The 24396-nt window shown below is 41.6% G+C and overlaps 2 protein-coding genes and 1 long non-coding RNA gene across 7 annotated transcripts in view; all 3 read right to left on the minus strand.

Annotated features, from left to right (window-relative positions):
* LOC132114678 (uncharacterized) overlaps positions 1–18452 on the minus strand; it is a 30125-nt gene extending 11673 nt beyond the window's left edge. Inside the window, exon 1 of the long non-coding RNA XR_009425347.1 lies at positions 17740–18452. This is a non-coding gene — a long non-coding RNA (uncharacterized LOC132114678). The remainder of the gene's footprint in view (positions 1–17739) is intronic.
* Positions 1–24396, minus strand: part of rbpms2b (RNA binding protein, mRNA processing factor 2b) — a 216282-nt gene that overhangs the window by 97508 nt on the left and 94378 nt on the right. The gene's annotated exons all lie outside the window — the stretch shown is intronic.
* Positions 21893–24396, minus strand: part of mtss1lb (MTSS I-BAR domain containing 2b) — a 63597-nt gene continuing 61093 nt past the window's right edge. For all 4 annotated transcript variants that reach the window (XM_059534386.1, XM_059534385.1, XM_059534388.1 and 1 more), the window contains one exon: positions 21893–24127. In XM_059534386.1, the coding sequence (XP_059390369.1) occupies positions 23349–24127 (779 nt within the window). In that variant the 3' untranslated portion in view covers positions 21893–23348. The remainder of the gene's footprint in view (positions 24128–24396) is intronic.

Below are 24396 nucleotides of genomic sequence, written 5' to 3' on the forward strand. Positions count from 1 at the left end.
TCCCATTCTTGCCTTATATAGATTTCCAGCTGCTGAAGAGTTCGTGGTCGTCTTTGACGTATTTTTCGTTTTTATGATGCGCCAAATGTTCTCTATAGGTGAAAGATCTGGACTGCAGGCAGGCCAGGTTAGCACCCGGACTCTTCTACGACGAAGCCATGCTGTTGTTATAGCTGCAGTATGTGGTTTTGCATTGTCCTGCTGAAATAAACAAGGCCTTCCCTGAAATAGACGTTGTTTGGAGGGAAGCATATGTTGCTCTAAAACCTTTATATACCTTTCAGCATTCACAGAGCCTTCCAAAACATGCAAGCTGCCCATACCGTATGCACTTATGCACCCCCATACCATCAGAGATGCTGGCTTTTGAACTGAACGCTGATAACATGCTGGAAGGTCTCCCTCCTCTTTAGCCCGGAGGACACGGCGTCCGTGATTTCCAACAAGAATGTCAAATTTGGACTCGTCTGACCATAAAACACTATTCCACTTTGAAATAGTCCATTTTAAATGAGCCTTGGCCCACAGGACACGACGGCGCTTCTGGACCATGTTCACATATGGCTTCCTTTTTGCATGATAGAGCTTTAGTTGGCATCTGCTGATGGCACGGCGGATTGTGTTTACCGACAGTGGTTTCTGAAAGTATTTCTGGGCCCATTTAGTAATGTCATTGACACAATCATGCCGATGAGTGATGCAGTGTCGTCTGAGAGCCCGAAGACCACGGGCATCCAATAAAGGTCTCCGGCCTTGTCCCTTACGCACAGAGATTTCTCCAGTTTCTCTGAATCTTTTGATGATGTTATGCACTGTAGATGATGAGATTTGCAAAGCCTTTGCAATTTGACGTTGAGGAACATTGTTTTTAAAGTTTTCCACAATTTTTTTACGCAGTCTTTCACAGATTGGAGAGCATCTGCCCATCTTTACTTCTGAGAGACTCTGCTTCTCTAAGACAAAGCGTTTATAGCTAATCATGTTACAGACCTGATATCAATTAACTTAATTAATCACTAGATGTTCTCCCAGCTGAATCTTTTCAAAACTGCTTGCTTTTTTAGCCATTTGTTGCCCCCGTGCCAACTTTTTTGAGACCTGTAGCAGGCATTAAATTTTAAATGAGCTAATTAAGTGGATAAAAGTGTAAAATTTCTCAGTTTAAACATTTGCTACGTTATCTATGTTCTATTGTGAATAAAATATTGGCTCATGTGATTTGAAATTCCTTTAGTTTTCATTTTATTAAAATTTAAAAAACGTTTTCCGTTTTAACTTTTCCAGAATTAGGGTTGTATGTATATATATTATTTTTTTCATACTTTGGTAAGTTGTGGACATTTCACTTTTTTCTTGAATAGTTCAGTAGTTGGAATGAATAGGTTGAGTGAAAGATTTAATCATTCACTCATAAAGATGGTCTCATGTTTTGTTCCTGAATGAATCACTGTTTTTGAGCAAAGTGAATGATTCAGTTACTCATTCACTCATAAAACACTTGCACTATGTTCCAAATGGGAGAAATGAGAACAATCATGGCCGCTATTTTAAAAGATTGTTCCAATTCGAGGTGCTCAAAACTGATAACTTCAAAGGGCCATTCATATAAATGATTTGAAAGGGTACAATTGATTGACCTATAATTCTACTCAGGTTTAATTGTAGTTGAACTGAATGGAGTGGTATTTTGATTGAATCAGCTGAACGAATGATTTCGTGACTCACTTATAAAGGCAGTAACATTGAAAATCCTCACTGGATTGTCTGAAATCATACCAACAGTTCCCGTTACTGTTAGGACTGTATACTTGAACTAAATGTTGCAAAATATACAACAACTTTACCTTACTAAGAGCCAGTTGCCTACAGTAAACTCCAGAATCACTGCCGTCAACAAAACTCAAATTTGGCAATGCTCCTAAAAATTGTGGCACTGAAATAAATGGCCCTGTGCTCCTTCTAAAAACAGTGTATCATTTTCAGCTGCATAGTATTGATGGGGAGATTCTACAATACAAAAACTACATTGATTTCCATTTTCCATTCAAAGACAGAGAGAATAGGGTAGAAAAACGCAGCTATGCACATTCTTTCTCCTGTATGAGAAGCATGCTACAAAGAATAGCAGACAAAATGAGTGTTATTAAAGAAAGAATGAAAGAAAGAAAGAAAGACAGAGAAACAGCAGTTGTTTCATGAGGGGAGCTTATTTAATTAATGGTGTTTTTGTGATGTATCAACCATATGCTTTTTCTGCTGCTAGAGATGAGTCTGTGTTGTCCATGCTTGGATGGAGCGAAGGGAGTATTGATATGCTAATGTTGCTCCTCATTAGCTGCAATTAATTAGAACTGGCCGACTGGGCACTGCAGTGTTAGTGTGCCGGCGAGCCATGCTGTTTATCTGGAAATAAGAGGCGCTGCACCGTGATGCACAAAAGACTGACTGAATGACAGAGGAGATGATGATGTGAGAGAGAGAAATGCCAAGGCACCAGACTTTGATGAGGAGTCACATCATGACACCATTAAGAAACAGAAAGAGCTTATGTCACAAGACAGAGAGGGAAGGAATGGGAAGATGATCATTGTTTTGACTTTTATCACAGTCTATAATTTTTGTACAAATATGTTTAGACTCCAGGATGCAATACAATTAAGAGACCCTTAGAATGATTTAAAGAGATTATTTACCTAAAAGTAAAAATTATTTGATCAATTATTCACTTGCATGTTGTTCCAAACCAAATTACTTTATTTCTTCTGTGGAACACAAAAGAAGTTTGGAAGAATAGAGTAAACAATAATTGACCCCTCTTTGAATTTTATTGTACGGAAAGACAAAAAAAACGAGACAATTACAAAATATATTCTGAATATACGTAAATATATTTTGTGGACCACAGGAACAAGGAAAAAGTAGGAGGAGTAGACAATATATTTTTTAATTGTTGGTGAACTGCCCCTTTAAGACAGTGTACATATAGGAAAGAACCTTTCTGTTCCCTCTTCTTTTGTATTCTCTTCTTTCTCCGTATAAAACAATTGGATCCATGGCCCTGCGGTGCACAACACAACATCATTTACCAAGCAAACAAAAGTTGACAACACAATATAATTAACCCAAAACATAACAGAATTAGGCCACAACCCAACGGAATCAATTTTCCTCAACAGAGCAATAAAATATTTATAATTCTTTTATGTCACAGATGATATTTTGTTAATTTCTTGCATTTTTGTGCATTTCTGCATTCCTGGTATGCCCTTACTCCACTATTTCTATCTATCATTATGAATTTTGGTGCATTCATTTTCTGTACACATTAATGATTGAGAAAGAAGAGAGGCTTCCTTGAGGTGCTTGCGTATCACACTTGAATCTGAACTGACATTGATCTACTTGAACAGATAATATACAGCTATATTATACTTTATTTCTTTTTTCTTTTTTTTCGATGATAAAAAAACAGTATATAAAAATATTAGAATACTTACGTTTGAGTTACATTAAAGCTGCAGTCCGTAACTTTTGACGCTCTAGCGGTTAATAAACAGAACTGCTTGCGTCTTGCGGAAGAACATTGTAGCCGGAGCTACTTCTCTCTGTTTATGTCTATGAAGAATCACAAAGGTACCGGGTTACTCCGCCGCGGTACCCCCGAAGCAATGTAAAATAGTCAGAATATAAACACTTATTATAGATGTACCCTAGTGATTCAGGACAGGCTAAAAACACGGTTTGGAAAATGGATTCATGGTGTACTCGCTTATTATATACATTTTGTAAATCTTGAACACAAAAAAAGTTACGGACCGCAGCTCAGATTGGTTGTTTCTTACCGGGAGCGGTCGAATTTCTGCAAATGGCAATAGGACCACTGGGAGGAGCCAGAGGAGCTTGATTTTTTCACAGATTATCTGTCTCATATTCTACTGTCAGGACATAATGACAGGTTTCACAAATACATTTTTACTTCAGCTTTAAATGACCATCCCTACAGTATAAATACCGGGTATCTCTTGCCCTTTGAAACCACAATATTGAGGAAGACCGCTGACTTGGCAATTCATTGGCAATCACTGACACCCTCCACAAAGAGGGTAAGTCAAAGAAGGTCATTACTGAAAGTGGTGGCTATTCACAGAGTGCTGTATCAAAGCATATTAAATGCAAAGTTGACTGGAAAGAAGAAATTGGGTAGGAAAAGGTGCACAAGCAGCAGGGATGACCAAAAGTTTGAGAATACTGTCAACCAAGTCACCATACAGTCACCATGCTCAGACGTCTTCAGGAAAAGGGCTACCAAGATGCTTCTGAAACAGAAACAACATCAGAAGCATCTTACCTAAGAGAAAAAGAACTGGACTGTTCAGTCCAGTGCTCAGTGGTCCAAATTCCTCTTTTTAGATAAAAAACATTTTGCCTTTCATTTGGAAATCAAGGTCTGGATTAAGATTGGAGAGGCACATAATCCAAGCTGCTTGAAGTCCAGTGTGAGGTTTCCGAAGTCAGACTTTTACTTTCATGAGCTGTAAGCTCTAATCATCAATATATATATGTATATATATATATATATATATATATATATATATATATATATATATATACATATATATATTGATGATTATATGACATATATACATATTGTCAGCAACACTTCCAGACCGTCAGGTTCCATCACCACGCCCACTCGTTCCCAATCACCCGCCTTCTGATCACCTGCACCTGCCGCTCCTCATCTACGCACCTCCATATATACACAGCACTTTCATCAGAACACTGTCAGATCTACTCGTTAGACACTGGACTCAAACTACTCTCTTCTACCACAGTATTATCTACCAGTCTTCCCGCCGTTCTGTCTGTCTACAAGTTAAGTTTGTTCCTGTTTTATGTTTGCTTTTGCATTATTTCTTATGATGTGATTTATGTTCTGAATGAAACCTTTCTGTTTTGAGTTTATCCTTTATTATTAAATACTTCTCTAAGTTCATTTACATCTCTCTCTTTCTTCCCTCTGAGTGTGACAGAAGATCTGACCTAGACAAGATACAGATCCTTCACTATGTCAACTCGCCCCACTTCCGATCCTCTCCAATCAATCTTCCAGCCTTCACCGAGCACTTCCCCCTTTGCCTCTGGAAGTCCCATGGCCTTACCTGCTTGCTATTCGGGCAAGGCGGACAAATGTAACGGCTTCCTCCTGCAGTGCACTCTGCATTTTGAGATGCAGCCCCAACGATTTCCCACGGAGCGATCTAAGACGGCATTCATCACCAGTTTGCTGTCGGGCCGAGCGCTGGATTGGGCTGATGCACTATGGCAAGCGGAAAATCCCATAATCGGTAATTTTTCTGCATTCACTAAACACTTCAAGGAAGTTTTTGGAAGGACTACCGGATCCTTATCAGTCTCGGATGAACTGTTACGCCTGCGTCAAGGCTCTTCTTCGGCTGGTGAGTACACTCTCCGGTTCCGCACCCTAGCGACCCTTAGTGGATGGAATGAACCAGCGCTCTGCTCAATCTTCCGTCAGGGGTTGAATTGCAACATCAGACAGCAACTGGTGATTTTCGACGATTCAATCGGTCTCGAAGGGCTCATCCAAAAGACCACCCAGATCGCTCAGCGCCTGTTTGCATGTTCTCCTGACACCATCTCTCTGCCAGCCGCCTCGCCCGCTCCTGGACATTCCCCTCCAACACCAGAACCGATGCAGACAGACTCCTATCATCTATCCGCTGCTGAGAGATACCGCCGTGTGTCCCAGGGGCTCTGTCTATACTGTGGAGGCAAGAACCACACCATCACTTCCTGTCCTATCAAACCATCACTACCTTCGGTGAGTATTCTAAATATCTCCCCAGACGTAACTAACATGAGAAAACTTTCGGTCATTCTGCGGATTAAAGACTCTGCTTTCACAGTCCAAGCTCTCATCGACTCGGGTGCCTCAGGGAACTTCATCTCCCTCAACACACTGAGAACCCTCAACCTACCAGCTTTACCTCAACATCCTCAATATCAGATCAACACCATCAGAGGAGAGCCCTTGGGATCCGGCCAAGTGAAGCAACGTTCGCCTGACTGCCAACTTCAAATCGGCAACTTCCACGTGGAGGACATCTCATTTCTGGTGTTGGAGGGTGCTACAGTGGACATCGTCCTGGGACGTCCCTGGCTGATTAAGCACTCACCTTCCATGGATTGGGAGAGATGTGACATCCTCGAGTGGAGTTCTAAATGCCACGAATCCTGCCTTCGACACCTACCCGTCCCAAAACTCTCTCTTCAGTCAACCCTCGTCGAGAGTCCTGAATCCACCAAGTGCATCTCCATACCGGAGGACTACAGGGCGTTCCAGGACGTCTTTAGCAAGCAGGCTGCTACCAGATTACCACCTCATAGGCCATGGGACTGCGCCATTGACTTGCTGCCTGGAGCGAAACTTCCCAAGGGTAAGATCTACCCTCTGTCCGTCCCGGAGCAGAAGGCCATGGAGGAGTACATTAAGGAGGCTCTCCACCAAGGTTTCATCGTGCCATCTACCTCACCAGCCGCCTCCAGTTTCTTCTTCGTGGGGAAGAAGGACGGAGGTCTGCGACCTTGTATTGACTACCGTGTCCTGAATTCCCAGACAGTCAAATTTCCATACCCCCTGCCGTTGGTCCCAGCTGCCCTAGATGAATTGCGTGGAGCTCGCATCTTCTCCAAGCTGGACCTGCGTAGCGCCTACAACCTCGTTCGTATCCGCCCTGGGGACGAATGGAAGACCGCCTTCATCACCCCTACTGGCCACTACCATTACCGGGTCATGCCCTATGGCCTGGTCAACGCGCCTTCTGTCTTCCAGGGCTTCATGAACCGAGTTGTTCCGAGAGTTCCTCCACCGTTTCGTCATCGTCTACATCGACGACATCCTCATCTACTCTCGGAACCTGGCCGACCATCGCTACCACGTTACGCAGGTCCTCTCGAAGCTGAGACACCACCACCTGTACCTCAAGGCTGAGAAGTGCGAGTTCCACCAAACCACCATCCAGTTCCTAGGCTACGTCATCAACCCAGCTGGGATCAGCATGGACACGGACAAGGTCGCAGCCATCAGGGACTGGCCCCAACCCACCTCAGTTAAGGAGCTTCAGCGCTTCCTCGGATTCGCGAACTTCTATCGCCGCTTCATCCACCAGTTCAGCCTTCATTCAGCCAGCCTCACCAACCTGCTTAAGGGCTAACCCAAGACCCTCACCTGGACTCCTAATGCCATCCAAGCCTTCACCTCACTCAAAAATGCCTTCTGTACGGCTCCGGCCCTCATCCTTCCAGATCCTACCAAACCCTTCATCGTGGAAGTAGATGCGTCCACCGTCGGGGCTGGAGCCGTACTCTCACAATACTCCGGAGAGCCTCCCAAACTCCATCCATGTGCCTTCTTTTCCCGGAAGTTTTCCCCAGCGGAACAGAACTACGACATCGGCAATCGGGAACTCCTGGCCATTAAGCTAGCTCTGGAGGAATGGAGGCATTGGCTCGAGGGAGCTACACACCCTTTCAGCGTCATCACCGACCACCGAAACCTAGAATATATCCGAGAGGCCAAGCGGCTGAATCCTCGCCAGGCTCGGTGGGCCCTGTTCTTCTCCAGGTTCTGTTTCACCATCACCTACCATCCAGGCCACAAGAACCTGAAGGCGGACGCATTATCCCGTATCTACCAGCCAGACCCGCAGCCAATCTCCGACCCTGTCCTTCCTTCAGAGCTCTTCCTCAACCCCATCGTGTGGAACTTGGACCAACAACTCCAGGAAGCCATATCCCGAGAGCCAGTTCCGCCGGGAGGTCCAGAAGGGAAACAGTACGTCCCTTCCTCCATGCGCTCCTCCCTTCTGGACTCCATCCACTCCTCTCCGGGCTCTGGACATCCAGGCAGCAAGCGGACCCTCTCACTTCTTCGTTCCCGGTACTGGTGGCCCAGGATGGCCCGTGAGGTTGCCCAACATGTCCGTGCCTGCTCGGTCTGTGCCATGACCAACACTCCACAACAGTTACTGCCCTGTAGAAAACTCAGCCCCCGTTTCATCGGACCGTTTCCCATCCAGAGGCAAATCAACCCCATCATCTACCAGCTCCAGCTCCCTGCACACTACCGTATTCACCCTATATTTCATGTTTCCCTACTCAAACCTGCCACTAATCCTCCTCTTACTCCCTCCACAGAACCTGGCGGTGCCGAGGTGCCTCCTCCTCCGGAGGTCCAGGAGGACCCTTCGGTCTACTCTGTCCGGGAGATCCTGGACTCTCGGCGGCGAGGGGGCTTGCTTGAGTACCTCGTGGACTGGGAGGGCTACGGTCCCGAGGAACGGTCCTGGGTTCCTCGCAATGACATTCTCGATCCATCTCTACTCTCGGACTATCATCAACAACATCCGGATCGTCCTGCTCCCAGACCTCGCGGCCGCCCTCGCCGTCGTTCCCGGGCATCGGGAGCTGCCCGTGGAGGAGGGGGTACTGTCAGCAACACTTCCAGACCGTCAGGTTCCATCACCACGCCCACTCGTTCCCAATCAACCGCCTTCTGATCACCTGCACCTGCCGCTCCTCATCTACGCACCTCCATATATACACAGCACTTTCATCAGAACACTGTCAGATCTACTCGTTAGACACTGGACTCAAACTACTCTCTTCTACCACAGTATTATCTACCAGTCTTCCCGCCGTTCTGTCTGTCTACAAGTTAAGTTTGTTCCTGTTTTATGTTTGCTTTTGCATTATTTCTTATGATGTGATTTATGTTCTAAATGAAACCTTTCTGTTTTGAGTTTATCCTTTATTATTAAATACTTCTCTAAGTTCATTTACATCTCTCTCTTTCTTCCCTCTGAGCGTGACACCTATATATATATACATATATATATATATATATATATACATATATATATATATATATATATATATATATATATATATATTTCACTTTTTGAAATTACAAAAAAGATAGAACTTTTTCATTATATTTGATATTTTTTTAGATGCACCTGTATGTGTATAGAGATAAATAGAGATAATCAGTTTCATATATAGGCCTATCCTAAAGTGGGGATCCCATAGCTGTCCTGAATAGAGGATGAATGAGTCATGATGCTGATCTCAGAGCAGAAGATGCAGGTGATGATAATGATGGTGGAGGCTGTCAGAGCAACAAATCCCATGACTGCAGACTGACAACCACACCCCAAGGGCTTCCTCCACCGTCTGTCTCAACATTTGTGCCCCCCCCCCCCCCTTTATCTTCTCCACACTGCTCTCAAATTCTTGCAGTTATTTTCTCTTCTCATTCCTCACATTGTCACACCTCTTTACAACATGCTTTCACAGCCTCTCCTTGGTGTGGCTTTATTTCGCCAGCAAAAAGATTGATAATCACTTGGCATATTTATGTGGACATTCTTCCTAAAGTTTTCTCCATTTGTTTCTGTACAAAATGTCTACATTTATACATATCTTCGTCACACTTGAGCATCTCAACCCTCTGCCTATCACAGTGATAATCAGACCCTGCCGTCTACATCCATATAACTGATAAAAATATTCAGATCTGTATAATGTATATGTGTATAATGTATATATAATGTATGTATAATGTATATATAATCTGTATATGTGTTGAGACGTGCTGCATTTGGTCTCGTACTCTATCGCATACGTTGTCATTGTTGTGCGCTTGCTTAGACCTTTGTTGTGATAAACAGTAAAGTACGTTCAGCTGAATTCAATTTCCGTTTTGTCGGGTTTAAAAATGATTAGTATACCACGGCAGCGGTCGCGGCAGCCCTCCAGTTAAGCCTTCCTCGTGTGAAGACCGAAGAGTGTAAAGAACATCGACTCTACCGTGCGACTCCACCGGGCAGGGACATCGGCAGGGAATATAAGTATTGTTTCGATTAATCTTTTTCCTTCTTGTTTCATTTCTGTTTCAGTTGTTTTTTTGTTTATAACCAAATCTTACTATGTGTTTCCAGATCCCTACTATCACTACCACTCGCAAACCACACATCACACAATGTAGACAGCGCAATCTTAACAACCTACACACTTTGCCTATATCTGCTAATACACTACTTTCTTTTTCTATTGGTCTCTGGAATTGCCAGTCTGCTGTAAACAAAGCCGATTTCATTACTTCTATTATTAGTCATTCAAAGCTTAATCTCATGGCCCTAACAGAGACCTGGATCAAACCAGAGGACACTGCTACACCTGCAGCACTCTCCAATAATTTCTCATTTTCCCACTCCCCCCGTTTGACTGGAAGAGGTGGAGGTACTGGTCTGCTCATCTCTAATGATTGGAAATGTAATCCTTTACCATCTTTGGGTATCAACAGCTCCTTTGAATCTCATTCAGTTACTGTTACCTACCCTTTTAAAATACATTTTGTAGTTGTCTATCGACCCCCAGGACCACTGGGTAACTTTTTGGATGAATTAGATGTGTTGCTCTCAACCTTTTCTGAGGATGGTACTCCCCTAGTTATGCTTGGAGATTTCAACATCCATCTAGATAAACCTCTGTATGCTGATTTCCACACTCTGCTTGCCTCTTTTGATCTCAACCGAGTGTCAACTACTGCTACTCACAAATCAGGCAACCAAATTGACCTTATTTATACACGACACTGCTCTACTGATCATGTTCTGGTTACTCCACTGCACACGTCGGATCACTTCCTCTTCACTCTTAACCTCAACATGGTCCCTGACACTTCACTTACCCCTCCACATGTCATCTTTTGACATAACCTATGCACACTTTCACCCTCCCGGCTTTCTGCAATGGTTTCATCTTCACTTCCTTCCCCTAAACTGTTTGCATCTTTGGATGCTAACAGTGCTACTGATACTTTCTGCTCCACTCTTACATCTTGTTTAGACACTGTTTGCCCCTTATCTTCCAGGGCAGCCCATAACACCCCTTCTGCCCCTTGGTTATCTGATGTTCTACGCGAACACCGTTCTAAGCTTAGAGCTGCTGAAAGGGTGTGGCGCAAATCCAGAAATACTACTGACCTTAATATGTATCAGTCACTCCTATCTTCTTTCTCTGCTAATGTCTCCAATGCTAAAATGACATACTACCATAACAAAATTAACAATTCGTCTAACTCTCACATGCTTTTTAAAACATTTTCCTCACTTCTTTGTCCTCCTCCTCCCCCTCCTGCTTCATCTCTAATAGCTGACGACTTTGCAACGTTTTTCATTAATAAAATTAAACACATTAGTGCACAATTTTCCACACCACAATCAGTCAAGCTCATATCACCAGCAAACTTACACTCATTTACATCCTTCTCTTCACTCTCTGAGGCAGAAGTCTCAAAACTCATCCTTTCTAATCACCCTACAACTTGCCCGCTTGATCCTATTCCATCTCATCTCCTTCAAGCCATTTCTCCTGCAGTTGTACCTGCACTCACTCACATCATCAACACATCATCCCTCCACACTGATGTTTTTCCCTCATCATTTAGACAGGCATGTATAACTCCACTACTTAAAAAACCCAACCTCAATCCATCTCTTTCAGTGAACTACAGACCAGTTTCCCTTCTTCCTTTCATTGCAAAAACACTTGAACGAGCTGTGTTCAACCAAGTCTCTACATTTCTCACACACAACAACCTCCTTGACAGCAACCAATCTGGCTTCAGAAGTGGACATTCAACTGAGACTGCCTTGCTCTCAGTTGTTGAGGCTCTAAGACTGGCAAGATCGGAATCCAAATCTTCAGTACTTATCCTGCTTGATCTGTCCGCTGCTTTTGACACGGTTAACCACCAGATCCTCCTGTCAACCTTACTGGCAAAAAGCATCTCAGGAACCACACTTCAATGGTTTGAGTCTTACCTATCAGATAGGTCCTTCAAAGTATCTTGGAGAGGTGAGGTGTCCAAGTCACAACATCTATCTACTGGGGTGCCTCAGGGCTCAGTTCTTGGACTACTTCTCTTCTCTGTCTACATGGCATCATTAAGTTCTGTCATTCAGAAACATGGCTTTTCATACCACTGCTATGCTGATGACACTCAACTCTACCTCTCATTCCATCCTGATGATCCGACGGTAGCTATTCGCATTTCAGCTTGTCTAACAGACATTTCTTCCTGGATGATGGATCATCACCTTCAACTCAACCTTGCCAAGACAGAACTGCTTGTGATTCCAGCAAACTCATCGTTTCATCACAATTTCACCATCATGTTAGGCACATCAACCATAACTCCTTCAAAAACAGCTAGAAGCCTTGGAGTTATGATTGATGATCAGCTGACTTTCTCAGACCACATTGCTAAAACTGTCCGATCCTGCAGATTTGCTTTATTCAACATCAAGAAGATCAAGCCCTTTCTTTCGGAACATGGTGCACAACTCCTTGTTCAAGCTCTTGTTCTGTCCAGGCTGGACTATTGCAATGCCCTCTTGGCAGGTCTTCCAGCCAATTCTATCAAACCTTTACAATTAATCCAGAACGTGTCAGTAAGATTAATTTTTAATGAGCCAAAAAGAATACATGTCACACCTCTGTTTATCAATTTGCATTGGCTTCCAATAGCTGCTCGTATAAAATTCAAGGCATTGATGTTTGCCTACAAAACTACCACTGGCTCTGCACCCATTTACCTAAATTTGTTACTTCAGACTTATGTGCCCTCTAGAAGCTTGCGTTCTGCAAGTGAACCTCACTTGATTGTGCCATCCCAAAGAAGCACAAAGTCACTTTTATGGACTTTTAAATTAAATGTTCCCTCCTGGTGGAATGACCTCCCCAACTCAATCCAGACACCTGAGTCCTTAGCCATTTTCAAGAATCGGATTAAAACACATCTCTTCCATCTTTATTTGACCCTCTAACTTTAACACTCACTATTCTAATTCTATTCTTTAAAAAAATCTAACTACCTTTCTAATCTTTTTATATTCTATTTTCTTTTCATTAATTATGCAATTGTATGTGTGTGTGTATGTGTAAAGAACTCTAACACTAGCTTGCTCTATTCTTTTTTTTATTCTATCTGTTTTCTTTATATTATATTATTTAAAATCCCATGCTAGGTGTACTGTGTTAACCTAACTGAGACTTGTTATAGCACTTATATATCATTGCTATTTTTGTTGTTTTTGATTGCTTCCACTGTCCTCATCTGTAAGTCGCTTTGGATAAAAGTGTCTGCTAAATGAATAAATGTAAATGTAAACGTAAATGTAAATGTAAATGTATAATAATTCCCACTGTCTGAAAGGCCACATAAAATACAAATAACTCATAAAATTGTATCTGTGTACTCTTGGCTGGTGGATGTTCTTTGTAAAGAGCATTGACATGCAGTTGAGTCACATACTGAAGAGATTCACTTCTCTTCTTTTATTAGTTCTTTCACATCCTTCCTGCACAGCATTCATTTGCTTTCTTATCTTCACACTCAGAGGGACATTCAGTGTGTGGGCTTTATCAGGAGCACATCTTAACCTCTTATCTAGTTTAATAACTTTGTAATGCCAGCAACGGGATGAATCGCTTTGAAAGAATAAATAATGCTGGTAAGGGCACGTTGTGATAGAATAAGTTAAAAACATTTGGAAATCTTAATAGAATAAAAGGGCATGGAGGGTGATGCATCATTCCTACAAGTTTAAATGTAAAATTTCACTATATAAAAATGTTCACTATATATATATATATATATATATATATATATATATATATATATATATATATATATATATCATATATATATATACAGTACAGACCAAAAGTTTGGACACACCTTCTCATTCAAAGAGTTTTCTTTATTTTCATGACTATGAAAATTGTAGAGTCACACTGAAGGCATCAAGGGCTATTTGACCAAGAAGGAGAGTGATGGGGTGCTGCGCCAGATGACCTGGCCTCCACAGTCACCGGACCTGAACCCAATCGAGATGGTTTAGGGGTGAGCTGGACCGCAGACTGAAGGCAAAAGGGCCAACAAGTGCTAAGCATCTCTCGGGGAACTCCTTCAAGACTGTTGGAAGACCATTTCAGGTGACTACCTCTTGAAGCTCATCAAGAGAATGCCAAGAGTGTGCAAAGCAGTAATCAAAGCAAAAGGTGGCTACTTTGAAGAACCTAGAATATGACATATTTTCAGTTGTTTCACACTTTTTTGTTATGTATATAATTCCACATGTGTTAATTCATAGTTTTGATGCCTTCAGTGTGAATCTTCAATTTTCATAGTTATAAAAATAAAGAAAACTCTTTGAATGAGAAGGTGTGTCCAAACTGTTGGTCTGTACTGTATATATATGTATGTATGTATGTATATGTATATATTATATATTATATATATATTGCGTGTGTGTGTGTGTGTTTGAGGGGCAGATATATAAAAATAAAACAGATTGTCCAATTGAATCAGTTTTATAATTTGTGATCTACACATAAATATTAACGTTGATTCTAGTAAACTGTGAAAATAGTTTTTTAGAATTGTACTGTAAAATACAGCAAACATTACTGGGGGTATTCCAAGCAGGTTATGTGACATACTCAGGTATGTTTGAGGATAAGCGAGCGAATAACCTCAGCTTTCGGTTCCAAAATCAGAGGTTACTTTCTGGTTATATAGCAACCATATTAACTTGCTCTATGAAGATAGCCTGCTCCGGAGCAGTTTATGTTCCAGGGTTAGTTCATCAGCGCTTGCATCAGTGCTTGCATGATATGAGATATTCTTCATAAAAGTTAAGAGTCAACCACTGCCTCCTTAAACACCTTGTTTTAACACCACCCACATGTCTACGTCACACAGTGGGAAGTTTTTCATAATGCCCCCCAGATGTTCACAACAAGAAAGAAGGCGTAACTTTGGTTCTTGCTGTTGCCGCCTGCACCATGTTTTTGAGATGCTGAGTTTTATTGTGAAAGCAAAACTACTTTATTTGGTCTTCCAAAAGAAACTACACAACTAGAAATCAGTGGTTAAGTTGTATTTACAACACTGTTCCAGAACAGTTCAACCCAAATATTTGTGTGTGTGCAATGCATTTTATGGAGAATGAGAACTGTTTCCTGAACCAGTAACCTACAATGCGTCTGTGGCACAAAGGATAATTTTGCAAGGAGATGCAGTCTGGCGCTTCTGACTCACAGCCTGTAAGTACATTTTTTATATTTAAATAATTAGCCACTGACGATTCAAACGCGAGTGTTTAGTAGTGCTTGTTGTTTGTTTTTCCAATCACAAATGCAGACATGGTTTTATGTTTACGCAGCACGATACGTTACGCAATGCATAAAAAGACAATATAAGTCATTATTTTTTGTATTATGTGTCATAATTAGGGTCCCATTCTAAGAATATTTTGCTACCTTTCCCATTAAGTTGTAAAAACTTTTTGTCATTTTGCAAACATTATAAGAATGTTAATAAATCTAATAATTATATAAAGAAATTAATAATAATATATACAAAGGATTTATATTCTCTACATTTCAATGCAAAATTAAAACAAAACAAAAAGATGCATTAGAAATGAAGAATGCTTCAATGGCATGTTTTTTTCCCCAAGTGATATGACATGGTGGGCCAAGTCAAAGGTCATGATGCCAACTGTGACTCACGGGTTCTGGTTTGGGCATCTCTGCGCTGGACGGATGGGCAGTTCATCCCATGGTTTTCACACACTGACATACAAACTCTCGCTCACACCTACAAGCAATTTAGTGCCTTGTGTCTTTGGATAGTCAGGGAAACCAAAGCAACCAGAAGAAACCCACACTAACACAGAGAACTGGCACAAACAACAACGAGGAGTTTATAATAAATGAACACTTGTTTAGGCTGACACCTAATCAAATGTTTACACTAAAAAAAAAAAGAAAGAAAAAAAACACACCCTAACTTACAAAAACCAGTACACACAGGGACTGCTTATTTACATGAATCTGAACGAACTGAATGAATCAGACTTTCCAATGCAGAGAGAGAGAAAGAGAGAGGATCCGAGAATGCCACTTACTTGTTTCCTCAGCTAAGGCTGCTTGCGATATCCATGGTCAAGGCCAGTGTGAACAATATAAGAATAGGTCAGCACATGTGGCTGCAGATCTAGCATGCCAAGCCATTATTCTTTCAAACTCTTTAGAGTCGCAAGCAATGTCCCTTACAATGTCCAATTTCCTGAAACAGGCATAACAATCAAGAAAAAGCCTATCCTGTGACAATGCAATTTATTTATTCTCACTTAACAAGTCAGGAACCTGCAATTATTTAAGTGAATGAAATCCTTGATTGAAATGTTCACAGTTTAGTCTTCTATATGGGAATTTTGATTAAAAAATACCACAACATTGAAAAAGCTATTAATAAAATAAACCTTGATAAATTAAAAGGACGAGAGCGAGAGAGAGCGACATCATTTTTTTTTTTTGTGAAGAAAATATAAAATATGTTGCAACTGAATACCTAGATACAATAGATTTTGAGCAAAGCCAATAGTTTCAAAAATACAATCTTCCTCTCCTTTCCTTCCAAACCGTTCTGAAATGAGTAGGTGGAACAGAGGCGTGAAGAATCCCCCTTGAGTCCTGTGCCAGCTCTCTGTGTTTCCTTGATAAGTGGCGGGATAAAAAGGCACCGAGTGGACATGAATTTCATTTCACATTTTATTGCACACATCCACACATGTGGGAGAAAGGTGGAAGATGATAGATATAAATTTATTACGGGCAATAAGAGCAGTCGGGGGTGTGAGGTGCAGATTAGTGGCTCCTCTTGTCATGGTGAGTGAACTCGTACCTTTCGAAAGCCCTCAGTTATCTGAGGTGAGGGGGTAAAGGCATGGAAGGGCCCCTCTCATGTGATCCGCATCACCAGGTTTGCTATGAAGGATTCTCCAAATGAAGGAGGTTTCAGTAATGCCAATAGGAAAGTTTGGTAACAGCGGCATTGGGGAGGAATTAACTAAAATAGTAGCAATATAATGCTAACTAAGCTATTTTTTTAAATGAGTAAGCTAGCAGTAGCATAATCAGCCTTAGCTGAAGAAACAAGTAAGTGGCATTCTCGGATCCTCTCTCTTTCTCTCTCTCTGCATTGGAAAGTCTGATTCATTCAGTTCGTTCAGATTCATGTAAATAAGCAGTCCCTGTGTGTACTGGTTTTTGTAAGTTAGGGTGTGTTTTTTTTCTTTCTTTTTTTTTTTAGTGTAAACATTTGATTAGGTGTCAGCCTAAACAAGTGTTCATTTATTATAAACTCCTCGTTGTTGTTTGTGCCAGTTCTCTGTGTTAGTGTGGGTTTCTTCTGGTTGCTTTGGTTTCCCTGACTATCCAAAGACACAAGGCACTAAATTGCTTGTAGGTGTGAGCGAGAGTTTGTATGTCAGTGTGTGAAAACCATGGGATGAACTGCCCATCCGTCCAGCGCAGAGATGCCCAAACCAGAACCCGTGAGTTTGCAAAATGTTTGCAAAATGACAAAAAGTTTTTACAACTTATTGGGAAAGGTAGCAAAATATCCTTAGAATGGGACCCTAATTATGACACATAATACGCAAGTCTTTTGAAGAACGGATGGATGTAGTTGATGACCTACTTAACATTATGATTTGGGTATTGTTAGACACGTTCTAGTTCCTCCAACACAGGGCACAGTTTACTCAAATGAGCAACCAAGATCATGTTACTCACCTAGGGTTCAGGAGACAGCCAAATAGCATCCAGCGTGGGTATGCTTCCGTGAATATGCCATTAGTGGGATGGTAAACTTAATTAGCACATAGTATAAACTCTTTTCTCGTTCTACACTCTCTAATCCCTTTATGGTCCCATACAATATCATTGTTAAGATTTCTTAAATTAATCGTGGCCTACTTATTTTTAATTAAAGTTGCATTCGTGTGGTTTAAGAACACACCAGAGAGATGACGAGCTCAGAAGACGTTCTAATTAAGTTGCGCAAGTGTTTTATATAGATGAAGCGACCTGACTATCATTGAAGATACACACTTGAGCTCTGGGCAGTCCAGAGTGCAGCTGGGACTGTCTAATACACCTTCCGGGGCTTTCTCAGCAAATAACACTGGAGGCTGAATTGCTAATCTCGGTCTTTCTCACTGTTGAAAGTCGTTGTAAAGCTGATGAGCGCAAAATAGGTGCTTAGAGACTGACTTGTGATTTTAATTACAGGGTTTTGCTAGTTATTTATTTTCGGTGTGAAAGACAAGATTTATTTGTGTTTCAACTTTAGATTTTAAACAGCTTGAAGAATTAGAACAAACTTTCTTTATCTGGATGTTGCACTGCATTCGCAGATTTAGCCAAACACGTTGGCGCCCCCTGGCGTCAAAAATACAATGTGTGCACTCTAAATGGGATTGTTTATTAGAGTTGATCTTTCCTTGCTGTGCACCTTCAGTCAAGCCTCTTGCACTTTCAACTGAACTTCAGTCACCCCTTTTCTGTTTTGTATTTTCTGGGCATGAATTATGCTATATATAGCATTTTAACATTGAATTGTATGCATAATAATTCAAGCTTGTTTTTATGCCGTTCTAGACAAATAATATTTTAATACATCTGCTCAATACATCAGAACCTGCTTTTTAATATAAGAAAAAAATTCATGCTTTGGTAAATCACAATCAGTAATCATAATTTTTTTTCAACCCACGTTGAAAAAACAAAACAAAAACTGCATATGATGGTTAGGTACATTTTGAAGCATGACTGCTGGTTCGAGCTGGTTTAAACTGGTTTAAGCTGGCCATGTGCTGGTCCTAAGCAACTAGCTCCTGCTCAGGACAAGTTTAAGACCAGCATATGACCAGCTTAAACCAGCTCAAACCAGCAATCATGCTTCTAAACATACCTAACCAACATATGCATTTTTTTTTCAACAGGGAACTTTAACCTTAGATCTCATAATTTCACCCTTTTGCTAATTTTTCAACGTATCTTAATTATGGCTTGCCTAAGCATTAGAAATAATACATATTGTATAATAAATAGGTCATAATGAATATTCTTCACCTCACACACAGTTTAAGTACACCTTTTATTAATACTGGAATCATCACAGTGTGTCTTGTTACATTAGCTGTGACTAAACTTAACAAAAATTAGAAGGATAAATATTACCAAAAAGGAAACGATGTTATCAGCAACAGTGGCACGTTAGCCTTAGGAAAACAGCACAATAACTTAAAGCAGAAGAGTAAAGAGAGAAAAGCAGAAAATAGGAAAACAGAGACAACAGCACCTGTAGCGTTACTCAACTTCAGTCAGAGGAAAGAGGAGGGCATGGGGTGGGAAAAAAAAAACACAAAAAAAACAAATGCACACCTCATATCTTTTACACGAGAATGAAGTTAAGAGACATAATCAGTACACCGGTTAAGTTTTGAGCTGTAGACCCTGATGTTTGGGCTCTGTTGTGCTGCATGTGCATGATGCTCCTTGTATGCGAGCAGCTAAGATAAGAAAAGGCTCGCAACTCAGACTAATACGGCTCAGTTTCCATGACACCCGGTTGCCAAGCCCTCCCTACACAAGCTCGCTGTGGAGACGACAGCGAGGGAAAACCACAGCGTTGGGGCTAAACCGAACGTGGGAGACAGGTGTCTTTGTATCAGCGCATCTTCGAGGAACAGCGCGTGAGTGGCTGAAGAAGAGGATGGCTGCACATGTTTTCAGGCCCAAATGAGCGTTTCATCTCTCTGTCACACGCATCACAAGATCGTTTATTGTCTGTAGCCATTTTAGAGATGTGAAACACAATGACAAGGAAAACGGAATGACAGAAGAAAGACTAGAGTGCAGCTGGCGTGAGTGAATATCAAAAAGGCATAAAGTTGCATAAGGCTAACATTATACTCATTGATTGTGCGCTAACACTATAGGATTTGGTCAGTTATTACTTAAAAGCAAATACAAAGGATAGCCAATTCACTTGTTTTTTTTTTGGCATTCGTTTGGCTCACCAACAAATGAAAAGGCGAAACTGAAGACACTTGTTTGTTTGTTTTTGAAATATTAACCAAAAATGCACAATGTGCTAATTACTCATGTTTCTCCAGGCAAATCCCCTCAAATGACAGAGATTATCTATAAGACACGCATTTAAAGGCTTGAATTATTTGTTTTTAGGGGAGCGTGGGAGATGGTCAACATAGTTTAAGATATTACTAATCAAAATATTGCCCTCAAAAATCACATTTACACATCATCAAAGCACATATATTTCTAAACCACCTCTTCCCTGATAATTCGTAATATAACTAGGGGAGCTCCAGGGACAAACCAACCCGATCTCATGAGAAATCGTAATTATTTTACGAGGTGGTGATTTTGTATGAATTTGTACAGTGTGATTTTTTTTCTATCCCCCATTTTACTCCAGAGGGGCTTTTAACTGTCATCTTGCTTCATGACCTCAGGAGCAGAAACCCGCAGAGACTGACGTTACAATAAAGAGATAACAGTAAGCCAACTACCTGCAATCAGGCTTTTGTGTCTTTTTTCTCCCCTTTTGCTTCTTCTCCGCTTCGCTTCCTGTCTCTTTCATCAATTATTCACCACTGGCCTTGTCTTTCTCACTCTTGCTCATTCCGTTCTTCTTTCTCTTTCACTTCTCATCAACTCTCCATCTTCTTTCGTGTTGTATCCTCCTGCCTTTACGTGTCTGTGTGTGTAATGCTATGAATGGAACTTCCTTGTCATGATGCTACATAAAGCAGGCCATGAAGCTTCACATGAAATGCGTGGATATGTAACAGTCAGATATGATTTTTTTTCCCTCTCTTTGTTCAGCAAACTTTACTATATTACTGCTCAATTCACTTGTCGACTGATTCCTCACCCACCCCTTGACCCCCTACTGTAAGATAAAGTTCTGACCTGCTGATCGGCTGGCAGTGTGGGCTTTGAATTGCCATAGCCTTGTTCTTTCATTCCAGCCTGTTCTCAATATGGCCTCGGCGTTCCAGAACGGCACTTTTTTCAGTTAGAAAGCAGACATACTTTTTCCTTTTGAACGCGCTACAGGCATTCCTAAAACAGAGTGCTCTATGCAAAATAAATAATAAACAACCCAAAAGTCAGATTAAGGAGCGAGCGTCTGGCGCAACAGCACTATTTATGACCGCAGGGGTTATAGGGAGTCTTGGGAGAACAGAAAGTCACTCACAAACAGACACTACATGACTAAAACTATGTTTTGACCTCCTACGTATCACTTCCACATCCAGTATCATCACAGAGCATTGTTTTTCTTCACGTCAGGTGAACCGGGGTAACCAGCGACCTTTCGTCTCATAGTGATTTACTCCTATATCATCAGAAACAGGCAGTGGAATGCTTTTATCATAAACAACTGGATGAGTTTTCTTCTCAGAGTTCATTCTCTCTACCTCCTTTGTTCATCCCTTCTTCCCTCTGCAGATGCAAAGTTCATTCTGATGTCCCAAAAAATGGCAGCCAGGTGTGTGCCTTTATCTTAGCTCGTTCTCTCCACCCCTCTTAAATATCTATCAAGGGACTGTGGTTTGAGGCTTGACAAGTAAAAGAACATTTCCTGCAAAATTTAGTAAAATGTATTTTAGAGGCTCACATTGGAAACTAAATATAATGTGTCAACCGATTCCTTTTCAAGATCATTGGTCACAATCTTCAGTCAGATTCAGCTGGTTAACAGTTAATGCAATAGGTATCACAAAGTGTGCATGGACAATGAACAACACTAAAAAAAAAAAGAAATTCCTTTATTTATCTAGTGCTAATTTATGAAATATATACTTTTAAAAGTTTTGGGGGCGATAAGATGGCGAGGCAAGTATTTATTTACTTATTTTATCAGGGCTGAAATTATATTTTGCTGCTTTTGTGGAAACCGTGATTCATTTAATTTTTTGCAGGATTATTTGACGACTAGAAAGTTCAAACAAAAAGTATTTATTTGAAACAGATATATTTTGTTGCATTATAAATGTCTTTACTGTTACTTTCGATCAAAGCACACTTGTTGAATAAATTGATTCAAATTTGATTGACGCTGAACCTTTGAATGGCAGTGTACTATTGTTTGTTTTCATAATAAATTAGCCGATTCTGAAATATAAAAAACTGCACAAGAATAAGTAGAAATGAACATTAATTTAGAAAAATTCTGTTTGTTAGTTTGTGATATCTAATACATTCATTAATAATGTAAACAAATTGATCCTACTGCAAATTGTTGCCAAATCATTCTTCTTAGGTCCATCTCTGCTTCACATCCCATCTCTCTCTTTTTTCCTATATCATAACATTGCTACACGCATTCGTCTCCCTATGTACCAGGGCACGTGACCGCGGCGTCTCACAGCATTCACCACACACAGTGTGGTCACAGTGACAACTAGTGGTCAAAACTACGCCTTAAAAGTGCTCTGCATCCTTTCTATTTTCTTTTTAAATAAGCCATAATTAGACTCAACAAGAAGTCTTCGAAAGCATCTGCTTCCCCAAAGACACCTGAACATCAAAAATGCACAACTTTATTAAAAGCTGATCTTCGAAACCTTCCCCCATCAAAGGAAAAAAAAGGAAAAAGCGTTATTGCTCCACATTATCATGGCGGTTTTTCACCCTAAATCTACACAAATCCACATACCTGACATGTACGCTTAGGAGCTAGGATGTGATTAACTGCTCATAAATAAAACAAACAAGACAACAGAAGCGTACAAACAAAAGATAAATCCTGTCCCTCTATGCAACCACGAGCTGACCTGCAGCAGAGCCCTGCTCACCTCCAGACTGCAGACCAACACACAACAGCGATACCACAAGACTTTCAGGATCTGATGTCAGTTTTACTGGAGGTGAGGGCGGGGTTAGAGAGAGCATTGTGGAGGGGCAAGGATTTGCGACAAGCCCCTGCGTGCCCCGTAAGCTTCTCCAGCACTGATTCCTGGGGTCCATAATTTGGGGAGGGCCATTATTCTACAGGGACCATGCGGACATCCTGGTCCCTTTTTTCTGTCAGTAGTTAATTGTCTCACTAAAGTTCAACTATGCCGCGGTGATGGGCTTGTTAATAAGACAAACATGCGTTCGGACACGCTAAGAGTTATAGTGGCCTGAGCCTGCTGTTACATATCATTTACTTTTTTCATTACTTTTATTCATTATTTTCTCTAATGATTTTAAACATTTAATTTTTTAATCCTCTTTTTCATAGCTCATTTTCTAAAGAGTCATTGTGAAGTTTTTTTTTTCTGGGTTACTTCGCTCATATTCTCCCATCTCTCCAGGAGGCATCACAAAATCCGGGGCGCTGAGCGATCGTTGGAGACGGTTTTGCGCAGTCGCACCCCTCGACGAATAGACCTCAGCATGTCCTCACCCTCCTGGGGCGGTTCAGGATCGGTTTGGGACTCGGGACCTGGCGGGGGCTGGTTTGGAAGCGATGGGAAAGGGAACTGGCCCTCACCTAATGCTTGAGCGCTGGCCACCAGCTCCCCGATCTTCTCCACCAGACTGTGGCGATTGGCAGCCAGCAGGTGATCTTCTTCACCCGGTTGGGCGTAGACGCTCATCTCTAAGCCTCCAGCGCCCCCTGAGCCCCAGGCTGTGTTGGGTAGGCTCAGCCGCTTCGGAGAGGCCTTCACATACTCCAGCGCTCCTGCGGAGGGGTCATCCGGCACATAAAAGACACATTCTTCACTGCCCACACGGGCGGGAGGGCCAGTGTACCCGCCGGGTGAGTCAGGCACAGTGGGGGTCTTGACTGGCACAATGGGTGGGCGTATAGGAATAGGGCCAGCGTTGGAGAGGGTGCGCCTCACCCCCGGCTTCGTAGACGGCGTTCGCCGAATGGTGGCTGTACCAGGAATACCTCCCCCTCCGCCGGGTGGTCCGCCCAGGGCACCCACTCCGCTGGGCAGGCCTGCTGTGCTGGCGGGACGCTTAGTCTGTATCATGCGCCGGTAGTTCTGGGCGATATTACTGTGACGGGGAATTGTGGAGGATTTATCGAATTCAGCCTGACCGTCGACCTCAGTATCCCCGTTTACTGAGTAACCATCATAGTCAGAGCCTGACAAAAAAAATCCCACTTGTAACTTATCAAGTCTTATAACTAGTTTTGAATTCAAATAATAAGAAGTAAATATCTGGGGAAGTTCACCCAAAAATGTAAATTCTGTCATTAATTACTCACCCTTGTGTCGTTCCAAACCCCTAAGACCTTTGTTCATCTTTGGAACACAAATTAAGATATTTTTGATGAAGTCTTTAAGTTTTTGATCCTCTATAGACAGCAAGAGAACTACCACACTCAAGGTCCAGATACTCAGTAAGGATATC

Source organism: Carassius carassius, chromosome 3 (assembly GCF_963082965.1).
Source record: "Carassius carassius chromosome 3, fCarCar2.1, whole genome shotgun sequence".
In the NCBI taxonomy this organism is placed as follows: domain Eukaryota; kingdom Metazoa; phylum Chordata; class Actinopteri; order Cypriniformes; family Cyprinidae; genus Carassius; species Carassius carassius.